Genomic DNA, 18,079 nt, shown 5'->3' on the forward strand with positions numbered 1-18,079 from the left:
TCTTGGGCAAGGCAGTTGGTGAAATTTCGATTGAGAAGTTATGTGAAGCACTTACCGAGAGTAATTATCCATGAATAAATGTCTCATGCTTTCCTTTGGATGGTCCTTATGTTAATAAAAAGGTTTTTAGGTTGTTTGACACTATTATCCTTGAGACACGAGAAAAAAGCCTAATAAATATTGGTACTTGCAGTATTCATACAATGCATAATGCGTATGTCAAAGCATTGCAATATTTAGGTGAAGAAGCATCTGAACTACTTCTTAGTACTTATAGCTATTTTGATGGTTGGCCTTCCCGTTAGGAGGACTTCGAAGAAGTGGAAGCTCAACTAAATACATCTCATCGCAAGTTCCTGAAACACACAACTACCCCTTGGACCTGCAGCAAACAGACTACTGGAACAGTGGGATGCTCTTCAGTATTATTTTTTTAAACATGTGCCTTTAAAAAAGAATTCAGCTATGCAATGCAGGTCATATAAAGCTGTTGCAAATGTTTAAAAAAGACCTTATATAAAAGCTGAGCTGCATTTTATCCTTTCACCTGCTGATTTGTTTATGCAGTTCGCGAAACGCTTTCAATGCCAAGCACCTATGATACATAAATTGTACCAAGAAATAGAGACCATTTGTTCAGACTTTTATGGCTCGGGTTATAAAAGCCTCTTTCATAAAGTAAGTTTTTTTTTTAAACGTAGACACGGATGAACTGTTTGCAGTTGGTAACAGACTACCTCTTGAAGATCTCGTTGTTAGTGGAGAGGTGACAGATGAACTGTCAAAACTGAAAGAAAATGAAAAGGTTATGTTTTTAAGAGCTGTTAAAAAGCATTGTGTGACTGCATGCAAGTATGTAATAGAAAAAAGTTGCATATCAAACGGGTTACTGAAAAGTTTTAAATTTTTGGATCCGAAAGAGAGAAGTAAATCTAGAAGCTGTAAGAATTTGATAAAGGTTGCCAAAATCATGCCTTTTAATGTTCCACTCGATAAGTTGCAAGATGAATGGAAACTTTTGCAGCTGGAAAAAGATGATGAAGCATCCGAAAACAAAACCATTGATATCTACTGGCAGCAGCACATTTCATAAAAGGACTCAACTTCCAATGATCTAATGTTTCTAAGGTGATAAAAGCTTCACTTGCATTATCACATGGTAATACTGACATTGAAAGACTATTTTCTATTTTAAAGCACCTTTTTGGTGAAAATAAGACAGCAAGGACTGAAAGATTTTTAAACAGCATACTTATAGTTAAAGACGCTGTAAAAGAGTATCCTCATTTGCTTTCTTTACCAATTGGTCCAGAAATTATTAAATGTGCACAACAAGCACACGTAAATTACACAACATACATGGATCAATGTGAAAGGAAAAAGGATTTGGAATTGAAACAAGCAAAAAGAAGAGCAAAAAAGAAAGGATTGTGAAGAAGAAACTAAGAAAATGGAAAAAATTAAAACATATATTGAAAGTGAAACTGTAGAAATCTTTACAAAAAGCATATAGGGCTATTTTGGTAAAGGTCAGTAAAAAGGGATAATCCTTTTCTGTTTTTTGAGTTATTAACAAATTGCTTTTGGTCACCTTTTAGTTACTTTTTTGTCACCTTTTAGTCACCTTTGTTTTCAAATTTGTCACCTTTCTCACTTTTTTCAAAGGCCATCAGCAGTCCTCAGCCTGTATCCATAGTAAATTGATAAATATAAAATGTAAAACATGTTAGACAATGAGGGGGAAAAGGGAGTCAGAAAAGTGTTCCCAAAAGACCTTAAGCTAGCAATCCTCTATTATAGAATTTTTCAATAAATAATGTGCTGAAGAAAGGTGCCAAAACAAAAATTGAATAACTCGATTTATAAGTTACTTTTTCTAATTTTCATACTTGTACTTTATACTAATTATTAAACTATTTTGTTGTTTACTTTGCTTATTTCAAAAACTTTTTACCAGTAACATTGGTTAATTCCTTTATATAGCCATTGATTTATTATTATTACATTTTAAGACAAATGTTGTCAATTTCCAAAGGTAAAGAAAATTTCCCCGCTTAATCGAAAAATATTTCTTAGAATCGATGATATTTGATTAAATAGGGCGGACATAGTGATGTAAAATACCCGGATATTTATTTTTAGGGGTAAATACCCAGGGTATATACCCAAAATGGGTATTTAGCCAGGTATTTATTTAAAAAATTTATATTCAACTAAAATACTTTTCTGTATGTATTCCACTTTGTATATATATAACCAACCATATACAAAACAATAAATTTTCGCTCAAAAATTGTATTTTTATCGCATATTTAAAGAATTATTGTGTGAAACAACGTAGCAATCTAATATGATATTCACATTAAATGTGTTGAATATGCCTAATCAATGTTGATAGCTAAATTTCAGATATAAAAATCCATTCTACAAAAGGTAAAAAGCTTAACTGGACACAAAAAAAAAAAAAAGCAAACATGCATTTTTTAAGGTCTTAGGCTTTCATAACCCAGTAATATGTCCCTGCATTACATCAAAATGTAACGAAATGTCGCTCAATTTATCATTTCCATTTATTTACCTATATCTTTTGCAGAAGTTTCTTCCAAACCTAGTTCAAGTGTTCAGGCGTATTTTGCATCTCATGTATATATACATTCGAACCTCGTTGTCACAACACCTTCGGGACTGTCAACAAAGTGTCGTCATAGCCCGAGTGACGTCATAACCGGAATAGTTTAAAAATTCATAATTAAACATTAGTTAACATTAAAATTAGATTTAATGAAGAAATTAATAGTATCTATATACATTTTAAATTAGATTTAACTAATGTAAATTAGAATTATTGGTGGATATAACAAAAAATTAATTTAAAAAAATCTTCATTTATTATTTTTTTGTATAACTAAAAACTTTTCTAACTAACCTAACTTTTCAATAGCATTTTTAACACTCCTCCTTTCCACAAAAGTATCAGCAAGAAGGAAAACAATTCAAGGCTCTTCACTTTGTCCTCAATTTGATTAGGTTTTGACGTCTGAGCCCCACCTTCCGAAGGTGAAAAAACCTTTTCTAATTCTTTTATCCACTTTAGAGTTGTGTATCCCTTTTCAATCTAATAGGGAGCTCTTATATCTTTTTCTCTCATGGGAGAAGCTTGTATTGACCACTTACAGCTTAAGGTAGCTATGGTCCTTCTCTTCTCCTGCCATTTCTCTTGTCCAGTATTACAATCCACCTGCTTTGAATTCCTTTCTATTGTCCCTCTTGTCAAAGTCTGAAACCGTACCTTTCAGAACTTATCTACTCGCCCCCCACCATTCTCGAGGTGTCCTGCCTGGTCAAATCTTTTGTCAGAGTCCAAAGTTCCTACAACAAACATTTCCAGATATTTGCATTAATTTTACTGAAAATTTAACAAATTTGAAGAAATATTTGATCCAGTTGGTGCAGCTCGAAGTGTCGTCGTAACTGAAGGTGCACGAAAAAGATTGTCGTAAAATCCAGAACTTCTAAACATTAAAATTATATGCCATAAGTTTGTGAATTTGAAAAAGTGACTTGAAATCCGTAGTGTCGTGAAATCCGGGTGCCGCGATAACGAGGTTTGACTGTACTTCTCAGTTTATTCTTCCAAACATCCCTCATGCTTTTTTTTTTTTTCATTCTGGATATGACTAACCTAAATTGTGATTTTGAAATCCTGAAGTTCATCATTGAATTGCTTATACTTCTCCAATTAGGACATTGAAAAGAAAGATCCTTCGGTTCACGATATGTTTCTTTCATAATTTCATCAAGTCTTTCAATACAAAATATTATAAGTTGTGTCATAACACATGAATGTATCAGTTTTACCAATTATTTCATATTTAGATTTAAAAAAAACATTCTCATTCACTTTTGGCATTTTTTTGTAAAATACCCAGTTTTTGGGTATTTACCCAGGCCTTGGGTAAATACCCAAAAAATATTTATCTACCCGCTGGGTATCTATCCGATCCATATCACTAGGCAGACAGTATTGCCTTTGCGATTGTTTCAACTAGTCATATGACTAAAAATTAAGTTCAAGCATTACTTTTTGGGTGAGAACAAAGATTATTTGTTACTTTGATCTGTTGCTGGTCCCTTATTTACATCTAGTACAGAACCTTGGTTGAAACTTATGATATTACATATTCATTAGACCCCTGATATTTTAGAAGTGATCATCAAAGATTTTCCTAGAATTTTTTTAATCACCTAAAAGATGATGAGGCTAATTATTTATAGCACTAAATAGAGTCATTTCATGGTAAGACTTAACACTTTGTCTCCTACTTTACAGCTCATATCTGTACCTCGGAGGAATACAGCACTATGTGCATTTGGAAAAAAAAATGGTCGGGACATAGTGTTGTATCCCTCCGAGGTACAGATATATTTCATTAAAAAAATACTTTAAAAGGATATTGATTAAGATTTTGGTGCAAGAAATCAAGCATATGAGGCAGTGAAAAACAAAGGGATGTAAGTTGCAAAATTAAAAATTTGGAGATAACCAGTACAAATGGTAGGTGAACCCCTCCTCTGTCTTGGGGCAAGAGATGGTACTAGTAGTCCTGGTAGTTGCTGCTATACAGCATGATTTAGAAAAAAATTTCAATGAAAGCCTACCTAGGATGTTATCTTTAAACGTGTTTTACTCAAAATTTGAAAATGTCCACTTACATCCCTTTGCTTCTCACTGCCTCATATGTGTAGTGTCTTATGATTTTTTTTCATTACCTTTTAAAATTATTACTTTTTAAAGAAATATATGAGCTGTCACAAGCTGGAAAACATATTTATTTTAAGGAATTTAGACTTTGTCTTGTTGTTCGATTATTTCCACCTCAGTTATATTTTAAAAATGATTCTTTGTTGTTTCCCTTTCTAGTGCAAAACAACTTGATGGTGCTGTGGCTGAAGAAGCTTTACGCCGCTGTGAAGTGAAAAGAATACGAATAACTGGAAAACAAGGTGTGGATGAAACAGAGGCTGCCAAGTTAATAATAAAAGAAGCTCAGATGTTCATTAAGCAAGAGCTTGGTATTAAAACAATATCATGGCGAGCAGAGAAAGTTTCAGAGCCTCAACCTACTCAGGTATCAAATGATAGAAAAAATGTGGAACATGAAAACGTCTCTGTGGATTCACCCATTTCAAATAAATCCAAAATGGAGGCTTTATCAGTGAGTTTATCAAAAGAGCTGTTGGACAGCTGTAGAAAAGTGAAACAGGATAGTAACCCCACTAGCTACAATAAGTCACTGTCAAATATGAGTTCTATTCATACAGAAAAAGCAGATGAAATATTGCAAAATAGTAAGACATGTAACGTATCTGGTTCCATTCATTTTTCTGAGGGTACTCCATTGGATTTGATTGTAGATAAGGCACCTGTTTTGAACTCTACATTCAGTAAAGGAAAGGGTGGGGAAAATGTTGGAGAGGAAGAAGTTACTACTAGGGAGGTAAACAAAAGCTCTATTCTTCAGAACTCAGTTAGACTTGTTGGCAACGAACAAATTATAGCAACTACTGATTCAAAAAGCTCATGTCGTTTACAAAATGCTGATGTAAATCATCAAGCAGATGGGAGTTTCAACAATAGGGAATATAATGTAGACCTAAATGTACCTGAAATTGAATTTCTTTTTGAGTCCTTTGAAAAAAGCATGATTTCTCGTTCATTGAACGATAAAGCTCAAAATGGCTTGGTTTTGGATGATAAGTCGTTCAATGAAATTTTATTGTCCCAAACAGCAGAAACAGGTGACATATACTTATCAGAATCATTCGTGGAAGGAAATGTAAATTCTAATGAGCATTTGACTGCACCATCCAGAGAAATGTATTTTTCTCCTAATTTGCAAACAGTTGCTAAAACTGAGTGCAACAATCACAAAGATTCAGTTGCAATCAATGATAAAAGCAGAGAAAAAATGTGTATTCTGAGTGATTCTCAGATTGATTTCATCTGCGACAAAGCAATTTTTGCTTCTCAGGAAAATTGTAATTGTTTGGGTGTTGAAGACAATGAAATGCTACGGAAAAGCCTTAACAGTACAGGAAAGTGGTGTTTTACTGAAGAATATACTGCCGCAAAAGATACTGAAACTAAAATCCAAAGCACACCAAGAAGGAGCTTAGATAATGAAGTGGCTATTGATGATAATAACATAATAAATGAATTGTATTCACCTATTGATGCAGGTTTTGAGCAAAAGGGCGTTAAACAGCCTTTTGAAGCTTTTGGTGATGGAAAAAATTCTTCTAAAGAAATCTTAACTGCAGAAAAAGATATGGAAACTAGTGGAGATTTGTTTGAACCAGATGAACTGATTCTGAAAGATGAGGAACACATAAAGAATAAAAATAACATTTTGGTAACTGAACATAAGACTGTAAATTCACACATCGACATAAAGGGAATTAGGCACAAGGTTTATGATTTTCTTACAAAACATGATTACAAGCATAATCAAGACCAGATACAGCAACCTAGCAAAATTAAGAATGCCTTGAGAAGAATTGAGTCTGAAATGTTCATTCCTACAATTGAAAATGAAGATGAAATTGAAAAGAATCCCCCAGATGAAATTGAGGAGGTTCCATGCTTGAAAGGGAACACCATACAAAGGATGGAAGATAAAAGTTGCACTCTGTCGCTTGATAGTTTTGATGAATTGATGGTTCGAAACAGTACAGATATTTTCAATCCTGAAACTACAAAAATGGGAAATGAGAGGCTGGGCAGAAAGTTCAATGAAATTACTGCTTCTTTAATGGAAGAAAGCTCAAAAATATTCAAATCATGGGAAACTACTTTAACAGAAATTTCAGAAAAGAAAAGCTTAAATGTTAGTAAGTGCAAGGAAAATAAGTTTTGTGAAATACCGGTGAAAGAAATTGAATCACATTCAAAAGATGTGGGCACCAGAAAAGTTATGCAGCTTAGTCAGGCAGAAAAGGTACCAATTCAGAGTAAAAATATTTTCAAAACAGAGCCAGCAAATGAAGAGGCTGTTAAAAGTGAAGAAGTGGAGAAGTTGCACTTTGAAAGCAATTCTAGTTTTTTTGAACCTTGGGAAGAATCTCAAAATATTATTACTCCTACCCCTGCTACGGAACAGGTAAAATTGGTGAACGATTCTTGTAATGAAAATTGCCAGCTAACTGATGATTTTGTTAATGATTCAAAAATTTTTCAGACTTGGGTAAACTCACAATGCAATACGACAACAAAAGTTACAGAAAATAAAGACCTAGAGAAATCAAGGAGTACTAATAATGACAATGAAAGATGCTTAATTAAAGCACATTCAAGGCTTTTTGAGTCACATAGAAACTTTCAACGCCCTTCATCCCCTCTAAAGTCGGAGGAAGTTTCAAAAAATAGCCCTAATCGGAAACAGATTGAAGTAGGCAGTGGCGATATTGCATTAGATGAAAATATGTTTATGAGTCCGGCTGCTGAGTTTACTAGTTTCTCATCAGATTGCTTATCCCCTACTCCTCCCAAAACCATGTCCACGATATGTAATGAAAGAACACAAACGAACAAAACAGTGAATTCACCTTGTATAAATAAATTGAAAAATGCAAGAAAGAATGAGTCAAGTGCTTCTTATCAAACTCCCAAATCTTTACGAACAAATTTTTCTAGAAAAGTGTTGCAATCTGTGGAAAAAATGTCTCCTTTAAAAACACCCAGCGCAGCTGAAGTTTTAAATTTTAAAATTGTGGAGATTTCAAGTAATGAGTTGAAAAATTTCGTGAAGCAATTAGTGAAGGTACCTATGTTTGCGCTATCTGTTGCTTGTGAAAAAGCCTTTTGTGAAAAGACAGTTAGCATTGGTCCTCCAAAAACAAAAGGTATTTATTTTGGAATGTTTGATTTATCTTCATTTTTAAATAACGAATGTCTTTCTTATATATTTTTTAAAAAGTTTTATAAGCACACAGCTATTACAAAATAATTAATAGCTGATTCTTTTAGTCAATAGGTCATTTCACAAGAAAACAGAGAAGTTGTTTAGCACATGACAGCTGTATTCTTTTCCAAACATGTCATTAACAAAATGTTTTTGCTTAAGAAATCACACGTATGTATGATTTCTTAGGCAAGTTATGTATTACATTTTCTAAACATTACTTTTGATATGAAATATAGAGCTGTCATGTGCAAGACAAAATGTCTGCTTCAAAGTTGAATGACCATGAAATGTTATTAGATTTGTCTGAAATGTGAAAGCTACAGCTATTTAAATACTTTTAACTGACTAAAATTTTTTCCAAATATGCATTGCAGCAACTATGTATTAATTGATCATTATAATTTTGTTTACAGAAAAAACAACAAATGCTTCTCTGAATGATTGTATCGTCAATTCTGATATTAGATTAACAGGCTTGTCTTTGTGTTGGGGTGACACTGCCTTCTTCATTAAATTTTATGACTGTGATCCCTCTGGTAAGAATTGAATACTTGATGTATGATTTTAAAGTTCATTTATTTGTTATTTTTTTAGGGGTGGAGGGTGGGAGGCAGTTATGTTTTAGCAATACTGCGTACAAAAAATAAGTGTTTACTTAAAATTAGTTGTATGATGAGCCAAAACTAAACCGTAATCAAACATACTGAAGTTGCATTTCTAGATAATGCTATTGATTTTGAAAGGATTTGAAACACTGATACTAACCGCCTGTTTGTGCATTGTTTTTATCGAAATTGCACCGCCTCCAATAAACAATGGAGGTGGTGCATCCCCAGAAATGTAGATGTGCATTAATGCTATCTTATAAACATAATCAATTTCATTTTTAATTTTAATTATATCTGAATGTAACTTGAACAAATATAAATAATACAGGGCGTTTTTTTTTTTTTTAATTTAAGATTCTGATGCGGTTTGTATACAACATGCAATATTTCCAAGATTAAATTTTTTAAAATTTACAATGAAAATTATTTTGGAGATGGGGCTAATAGGAATGAGACTGATACTCTGGTTTTACACTTAAAATAATTGAAATAATTGCAGTGGTGTGGGGATCCATAAAAAAGGTTTTTGCTTATTTATTTATTTATATTTTTGGGTAGGGGGATACCCCCATGAACTTGCTGCAAATGTTCATGTTTTTAAACTTTGCACTCCTCAAACCTCTCAGATGGATGTTAATGGCTAATATTTTGCTCCTTTTCCCTTCAAATAAGAATAATGGCTATTAACTCTCAAAAACTGAAAAATTGGGCGACACCATCTTTAAAAAGTAGTGAGTGGTGTTGGAAAACAATGGTCACATTTGAATTCAGGGGTCATTTTGTGAAAATAATTGTGCCAGAAGCATTTCAAGAGGTGTTTTTGCTCAGTGTTATTATATTATGTATTGTTATTATACATATAACAGTGTTATTATCCACATGAAAATTACTTTACATTTGTTTCAAGTTGAGTTTTTTTTATATAAAGTTTGATAATGTTTTCGAATAGCATGAGAATACTTTCTTATCTTATTTCTTTTTGCTTTAACTAATTAAATCAATGAATTCAAGTTTTACACAAAAATACTTGATATAATGACATTTTTTGTTGTTATTATCAGTACATTGCCTTTTTATCACAGCCTAATCAGATTCTTATTACTCATCATGGAGTGTTTTTAATTTAGTTTAAATAAGTATAAGAATAACGATTCATTAAAAATCACAACTGTTTAGAAACACAATTTAAAGTATTAGATACCTTATGGGGGAAAAATAGTAATCTAAATTTCAATTTTAGTCGTAGTTTTATTTTCAATTGAAACTTTTGCAGAGAGCTTCCATCAACAGACCCCGAAGAGTTCCTATTTTTCCTACTTTTCAGATCTCTCTCCTTATTTTCCTACTTTTTCCTTTTTTTTCCTACTTTTTCTTTCTTTAGTATAGCATTTTTAATTGTGCATTAATTCTTATTTTTACAATGCCGCACCTATAATTTTCTGCATGTTTCAATTTTGAAAATAAAAGAAGCAAGCAGATCCTGAGCTTTTCATTGACTGACTACATTAATTTCTGGAAAGAACAAGAACGTTGCGGAGTTTGCGTGTTTAAAAGTTAAATTTTCGTAAGTAACTTTTTTGCCGTTGCGGCGTTTACGATCGACTTTTCTTTTTATCGCCCCAACTTCAGCCTACTGTTTTAACGAAACTAAAAAAAAAAAGATACTGGCACATTCTGATGCAATCATGTATTATTTACCCGTCAATTACAAGCTTTAGTTAAAGTAAACGGCCGACTGTTCAAAAAGTTCGGGAAAAGCAGAATTTCCTATTCGCAAATTGTTTGCACAAGTGAAATGGAGCTCTATTTAAACAGAAAGGCAATGTAAAACCTTAAAAGGAACATAAGGAAGCAGAAAATGAAAAACTTGTACACTGTATATATTTTATCAATGTTAATACGAAATAAAATCGACAGATAACAGAAATTCGCAAAAACGGACCACTTCAAAAATAATCGCGGAAACTAACTTTTTTCGTACATAAATATGATTATTGTTCATTCTTAATCGTAAACATGATTATAAAATTTATTAAATTTCATTTTCTTTCCTTGCAAAGAGTGTATTTGCAAAAAAAAAAAAAAAATGAAAGAGCGGCAAAACCTAAATGGGCAAAACGTTCCCGATTTTTGGAGAAAAATCGGAAATCAATTTAAATGGGCGATTCCGTTTTTATTTCTTCACATTTTTAAAAGTTGGGGGATAGAGCCACAAGCAAATTTTTTTTCTTTTTAATGAGTATTTTCTACTCTGATATATCATAAATATCGAGGAGCTGCTCATCATTTTTATGTGCTGTGTTTATGGCAATGCGGAATTTCTGAATATTAAATTTTTTTTGAGACTCTTACTCTTTTCGGGGTGCGGCAATCATACCGATGTGGCGCATCTACTGTAAGTTATAGTACTTACTGCTTCTGATCAAAGGGAGGGGGGAGGAAGAGATATATGCAGGCATTTGATGCCAGGTGCTCCCCCTCTCTCTCAATTTCGTGAACAATTTTTGAATGAATATTTTTGTTGTATGGTGAGGATTGAGAGAAACTACATTCCTTCCCTTTTATGCACAGAGAAACATTAGAAACTGATCTTTGTTTTTGATAAAAATGTTATGGTTACCATGCATGGATGTTTCCTTTTTTTTTTGGTGACAAAAATTTTGGAACAAGAGGGAGGTAAAAATCATCAGACCATTAAAACAATATTCGTTTTTATTGCTTGATTAAAATTAAAACTGGTCGTCACATTGATCCCCCCCCCCCCCCGCCCCTGGTGGTGGCTAGCGAAGGATGTATACTAAATGCAAATTTTATCTGAAAACAATAAAAAGCGCCCAAACTTGTATAGTTAAGTATTAATTTTCCAAAGCCAGGGAGGGGAGAAATTGACCCCACTGACTCCCATAAATGACGTGCCTTAAATAAAAATGTATGTTGAATGCTAAAAATACATAACATAGTACACAAACCCTTTAGTTTACTTATTTCGTTATTTATTTAGTTTAATTATTTTATTATAAATTTTATGTCCCATATTTAAGAACAAATTTTTTTTAGTTCTGCATTTTCAGTCTTTTTCCGATTTTTTCAAATTTAAACATCTGCTTCTGTTTATGCAAGAATGCATGTCAGCTGCTGACTATTTTCAACTAAAACTAATTTAATATTTCCTTTGCTTTTGTATCATAGTTTATGACAACATGAGCTGAAAGTGTTAGAGTATTTTCAAATGATAAATGGATGCTCTCGAATGTTTTCGTCTTTGACAAAACTAATCTTTAACAGAAATGGTTTTATTGCACAAAAATAGGAGTTTTACTATTATTATTATTATTTTTTTCACACTTAAAAATGTTATTACTGTATTGTTGAAAGGTGTTTCTTTCTTTGTATTTTATTTTCATATTTTTGTAATTAATATCTTTGTTTCCACCAGTTTATTTTTCATACTAATGACTATCAGTCGTCTTGACGTGTGTGTAGTAGGGTGGATCGAAAAAAATGAAATTTCGAATCTTAATTTGGAATACCCACCAAAAGCTGTGCATGTGTAAGAACAATACACATGTAAAATATTATCAAGTTCTAACAACTCCTTGAGGGTCCTACCAAGGTTTGAATTTCTCCAAAAATAGGAAAAAAAGGTCAATTTTCCAAAATTTCTATGAAAATAATAAGTTTCAAAATTTTTGTTCTAATACCATTAAAATATTTCCTTTTAACATGGTTTTCATGTATCTTCAAAATTATTTACATTCTTTGCAGTATTAGGTTCGCACACAAGTTCGTAAAATTTCGTGAAATTTCCAAAAACTGTCTTTTTTCAAGTCTTTTTGCACATTGCAATATTTTTTCTTTTAAAGTCCAATTTTTTTTTGCAATGACTGCAGAATGCAATTTTAAATGGAAATGAAATTATACTTTATTATATTAACAGCCCAGCACCTACGACAAGGAGCGTAATTGCTTCAAACTGGACCAGTGGTAAATTGTCGCACCTGTCTAGCAATTTACCTATTGGTGCTGCGAAAATTCAAATGGACCAGCAGTTTCACCACCAAGTAAAGTGAACAGGTGACGCAAATCCTGCTCGTATGCAGTTTGCAGATTAACCATGGGACAGGATGTTCAATTTTATTCTCTACGGCCGCAATTGCACCGTTCCTTTTTCTGGTATTCGTGGTCGTGCCATCACATGCAAAAACTAAAATCTCCTTAAGGCTTAAACAAATTTTCAGTTCAAAAACTACATTGCTGTCGCGACATGTTTTCCCGTTCCAGAAGTTGGCGTCACATGACCCAAATAAAGAGAATTGGATTTTTCAACCATGGATTCCTCGCTTATGGTTCTTCTACAGTATCTGTCTCAACCATTTCTTTTTGTCATAGTTTTGTCTTTTCGGCTATCGAAAAATGTACTTTTCAAGCTCTTTCAGTTCTAGTTTGCAGGTTTTGAAGAGAAGCACGTACTTCGTCTATGACACCTGTGACACTTCTGTCGCTGTCTTCGAATTTTATTCCTATCAACGACTTTAGAGCAATAATTATTTGACACAGTACCAAAATCCCGTAATGTTTCTGAAGCAATTGCTGCAGCACATCGCACATCTGTCAGAAATGCCGTACTGATAGCACACCTTTGAATGCGTTGGCAGAGAAAGCCTCATTTGTTCCACATTTGAAGTGGCATCAACACCAAAAAATGTTGATGGCTCTGTTGGCGGGAGTATAGCCGTTGCAAATTTTTCTTCTTCTGGAATTGAAACAAAACTTTGCTGTTCCTCATCAGTGTGATTACAGCATCTCGTTACGTAAGTGAAAATCTGAAAAAATTATTGATCCTGTCATTCAACGAAATGCCTATTTTTGTCATCCGGAAAATATTCTCTTAACAGTGATCACTGATGAACGAAGTATATCAGAGAACTGGCTTTGCGAAGATTTTGAAGGTCAGACAAGTGGTTTCTGTTCATGAAGAAATAAGAAAATTCTATAATTCAAAGGATTAACTTTAATGCATCAGACTACTCTGATGTTATCAACCGGCAAGAATGTGTAATAACTGCCACCCCTCTCCTATTTTAGCTGGAATATCTAATGAAAGTCTTCAACAATAAATTGAAAACATCAACGCCAATTTTGTGTTTTAGTTCTCCTGTCACACTCAGGTGGTGGAACGCTGTGCTAATATGGCGACAGAAGGTTCTTTGTTTGTGATTAGTCAATCGGCAAGAGATGGCTTCATAAGAGCAAAAATCAAATCTCGAAGTATCATGTCATCGTTTGAATCAAAAAATGATTTCAAAGAGGTTTCATGAATGGATGTGACGAACTGACTATTTTCTGTGGCTTTAACTAACTGATACTTTTCAAGTCCCTCATTTTCTGAAATATTGATGCTTATATGTCAGCGTGTGAGTAAATATACATTCTTTGTAACCAATGCACTTCTCTCTATGTTTTTTTAGTTAATACAACTAAATCATTTTGATAGTTAACTTCTAATGTAAAATGAGTAATAAAGTTATACTTAATACATGTGTCTCGACAGATGGAAAAGGTAGATGGAACTCGAAATGCAGCCACCTGTGTTTAGTGGATGCTGGACTCTTAATGTAATAAAGTTTAACTTCACTTCCGTTTAAAACTGCATTCTGTACAGGCGTAAAAAAGAAAACTGGACTTTAAAAGAAAAAATATTGCAATGTGCAAAAAAGCTTAAAAACAGTCAGTTTTTGCTTAATTTCGCGAAACTTAACGGCTTATGTGCAAACTTAATGGTGCAAAGATTGTAAATAATTGTGAAAATACATGAAAGGAGTGTTCAAGGAAAGCATTTTAACCGTATTATAACAAAAATTTCAAACACTAGTATTTTCATAAAAATTTGGGAAAATTGACCTTTTTTTCTATTTTTGGAGAAATTCAAGCCTTGGTAGGACCCTCAAAGAGTTGTTCAAACTTGATAATATTTTACATGTGCGTTGTACTTACACATGCACAGCTTTTGGCAGGTATTCCAAATTAAGATTCAAAATTTCGTTTTTTTCGATCCACCCTAGTGTGTAGTCCTATCTCTTCCTATTTTTTTTCTACTTTTTTAAGTGATTTTTTTCCTTCTTTTCCTACTTTTCTAATTTTTGATTCCTTATTTCCTACTTTTTCTCCTCAAGAAACCATTTCGGGGTCTGCATCAAGTGTTTGTTCTCGAAATAACTAGAAAACTTTTATGTATGAATATTTAATGAAGATTTTTTATTTGTTGAATGCTTATTTGCAACTCAGATATCTCATTCTTTCTTTCCAGCTCAGAAAACTTCAGAATCTGCAAAGAAAATCAAATTAGTTCAAGATTTTTTTCAAAAACTGTCCTCTAGTAAAACTATTGCTGCATATGACCTAAAGACTCATTACAAAGTTTTATGGCAAGGATGCAAGATACCTCTCCCACAAAGCAAGAACATAACTTACATGGATCCATCCATTGCTGCTTGGCTTTTAGATTCTGAGCAAGGCCAACTATCTCTGCAATCACTGGTTTCCAAATTTTTTCCTGATGCTATGAATTGCATGCAAGGTAATTCTTTTTTCCTTTCTTTTTCTTCTTATTTGCCAGGGTTTTCTAGATCGTTTAATTATAGCCAAAATTACAAAGTACAGTCGAACCCGCTCAATGGATTAGCCATTTAGCCATGAAGAAATATTCTAATAAGCGGGATATTCCATTAACCGGGATCAAAATAACACATTACATTAGTTTGGTACATTAAAAATGTATTTTATTAAGCGGGATATTCTTTTAAAAGATATTCTAATAAGCGGGCTCGACTGCATTCGCAACTCCAGAGCTCGAATATGCTACCTTGTGATGATTAACAATACTACAGAAAAAGTTAAAACATTCCATTCTACATGTTTTCTTTAGGGTAAATTACAGGCTTCGGACAGTTTATGGAGTAATGTAATTCAGGAAGAATAGTAAAGAAAACTTCCCACAAACACGATAAAAAATTACTGTCATTCACTAAGCATCAAAGCAAGTTATAAGTTACGGCATTTTTTTTGTTTTACCTTTTTCATCCGCCATTAGACAGTGGCTGCAGCGCACCCTATAGTTTATTGGAGTTGCAAATGCATAAAAGCTGCAGAGTTTAACTGATTTTGGGATAAAGAGTTGGAGTCGAAGGCTATAAAGAACTCTCTTTCTTTAAAAAACTTGCTTGTTTTCACATAAAAAACATCTAAAAAAAATCTAACAGTCTTCAAAAATGTTTGTTCTTTGTTTACAGAGTTTGACAATAGAAATGGCAGCATTGGTTATCATTATTGGAGCTCTGTTCCTGGAATCAAAAGAGCTGCAGCAGAGTCATACATTTCTTTTCATTTGACAAACATACTTCTGAATGAATTGAGGAATAAAAAATTGCATTCAACTTTTACAGGTAGGTATTTTACTTTATGTTAGTAGGTTTATTGCTTTCATACCATTGTTACAATGTTTGATGCCACTATACTTGCCTACTTGATATTGAAATTTGAGAAACTATAAATACAACAAATATTTTCCAGATGTCGAAATGCCAGCCATACTTTCTGTAGCCAAAATGGAACAAAATGGCTTAGGATTTAATTTGAAATTGGCTATGAGCTATCGTCGAGAACTTCAGAAAAAACAGCAAGAACTTTTTAAGAAGTCTCAGCAGATGGCTGGTAGGAATTTCAATATTAAGTCTTCAAGAGAAATTTCCAGGGTAAGTTATTCTTTATTTTGATATTTAAACATGTGCTTCAAAGTATAATTATAGTTTTCAAGTCCCATATTTGATACTAATTTTTCTTCTAGATTATACTATAGATTATGACCTTTTTGTATTGCGATTTTGAAAACACTAATTTATTGTAAAATTCAAACAGTCTGTCTTTAACATCAAACATGATACTTGAAAAAAAAAAGTCAAAAATCTGCACACTTGTTTGTGTAAGATGATGACAAAACTAAGATAATAAGTTTCTTGAGTAAATGTTACAATATTCTTATTTCTATGTTTTTAATTTAAGTTGGTACTTGGAATCATGTTTATCTTCAGTATCTGGAACGTTTAGCTATGTTTCTAGAATAATTGTAAGTTTTTTGTTTTTTATTAACTTAATGTGCTTGTATGCATTTTGTTTTAAAAATCAATTAAACTTTTTTCTGCTTCTTGCTAGGACTTACCAGTTTGTTACAATAGATATTTCTCATGTTCACTAAATATAAAGGGTTTTCTTTTTGCTTTATACCACAGTTAAGGGAGAGAATAAACTGCAATAAATATAGTTTGAATTTCTCAAAAGAAATTTTGAAAATAGAGTAAAACCCTTCCTAACGGACACCCCTCAAATGCAGACACCCCTCTTATGCGGACAATTTTTAATTCCCCGATTCTAAGGCAAATAACATTATTAAACCCCTGTCCTGCGGACACCCCGCTATTGCAGACAAAATATTTTGTTGCAAATAGTGTCCACATTAGAGGGATTTTACTATATATGAAAAAATGTACACATGAAAATTTATCAGGCAGTACAGTAATTATAGCTAAATTATATTTTCAGTTAAATTACGTTCAGAGTTGTAACAATGTATTTTCAATGAGAGATGTCTTCTAATAGACTACAGTTGTTCAAAAGCCCCATTAAAATAAGGACAATATTCCCTGAAAATACCCATTATAATGAGGACAACAGTTCCGAAAAATCCTTATCCGAATCAAGTAAGAAGGAAGTTAGAAATTAGTAGGAAATGGGTAAAAAGTGAAAAAACAAAAAAAAAAAAAAAACACAAATCTTTAAAACCTAAAAAATGCTTTAGCACTCCTCCAAAATTACTACACATATGGAAGTCTATGAACATTATCAAAATTTGTTACCTACATTTTGAGTTTATGAACTTTGAAAATTGAAAAGTATAAGTTTTATAGAATACAAGAGCTGCTACATAACTCTCTAGCAAATTTTATTAACCTTTTTAATGAGAAGCTGGAAAAGAGAGATCAGTCCTCACAAATTCAGTTGCAATATACGAGGAGTCGTTTTTAAGTTTGCGGCATGGAGAACAAGGTTAGTAAATAAAAATGCAATATTATTTTTCTTTTTCAATGTATTCACCTGAAACTCTAGTACACTTCTCAGATCTAACAATAAATTTATTTATACTGGCATAAAAAAATGTTGAATCCTTCACCGAAAAATACGCTGAAATTGCTTACTTGACTTCTTCATTGCTTGTAAATTTCTTCCAGCTAAGTTCTTTTTTTCATTTTAAGGAACAGGTAATAATCGCTCAGGGTCAGGTCTGGACAATTGGGTAGATGATTTTTAATATCAAAGCCTGCTTTGCAGGGCAGCCAACGTAAGACGACTCTTGTAAACTTTAGCATTGTCATGCAGGAGCAACACAACTTTCGTCAATTTTTCCATTTCGTTTTTCTTTTAGTGCTTCTTTAAACTGTTTTAATATTGAAGTGC

The 18,079-nt window shown here is 32.7% G+C and overlaps 1 protein-coding gene across 1 annotated transcript in view; it reads left to right on the forward strand.

The window, feature by feature from the left end:
* Nucleotides 1-18,079, forward strand: part of LOC129230143 (DNA polymerase theta-like) — a 63,392-nt gene that overhangs the window by 20,763 nt on the left and 24,550 nt on the right. Inside the window, 5 exon segments of the mRNA XM_054864546.1 lie at nucleotides 4,922-7,902; nucleotides 8,378-8,520; nucleotides 14,906-15,149; nucleotides 15,862-16,014; nucleotides 16,142-16,323. Coding sequence (XP_054720521.1) covers nucleotides 4,922-7,902; nucleotides 8,378-8,520; nucleotides 14,906-15,149; nucleotides 15,862-16,014; nucleotides 16,142-16,323 — 3,703 coding nt within the window.

The sequence above is a fragment of the Uloborus diversus genome, chromosome 9, assembly GCF_026930045.1.
Source record: "Uloborus diversus isolate 005 chromosome 9, Udiv.v.3.1, whole genome shotgun sequence".
In the NCBI taxonomy this organism is placed as follows: Eukaryota; Metazoa; Arthropoda; class Arachnida; order Araneae; family Uloboridae; genus Uloborus; species Uloborus diversus.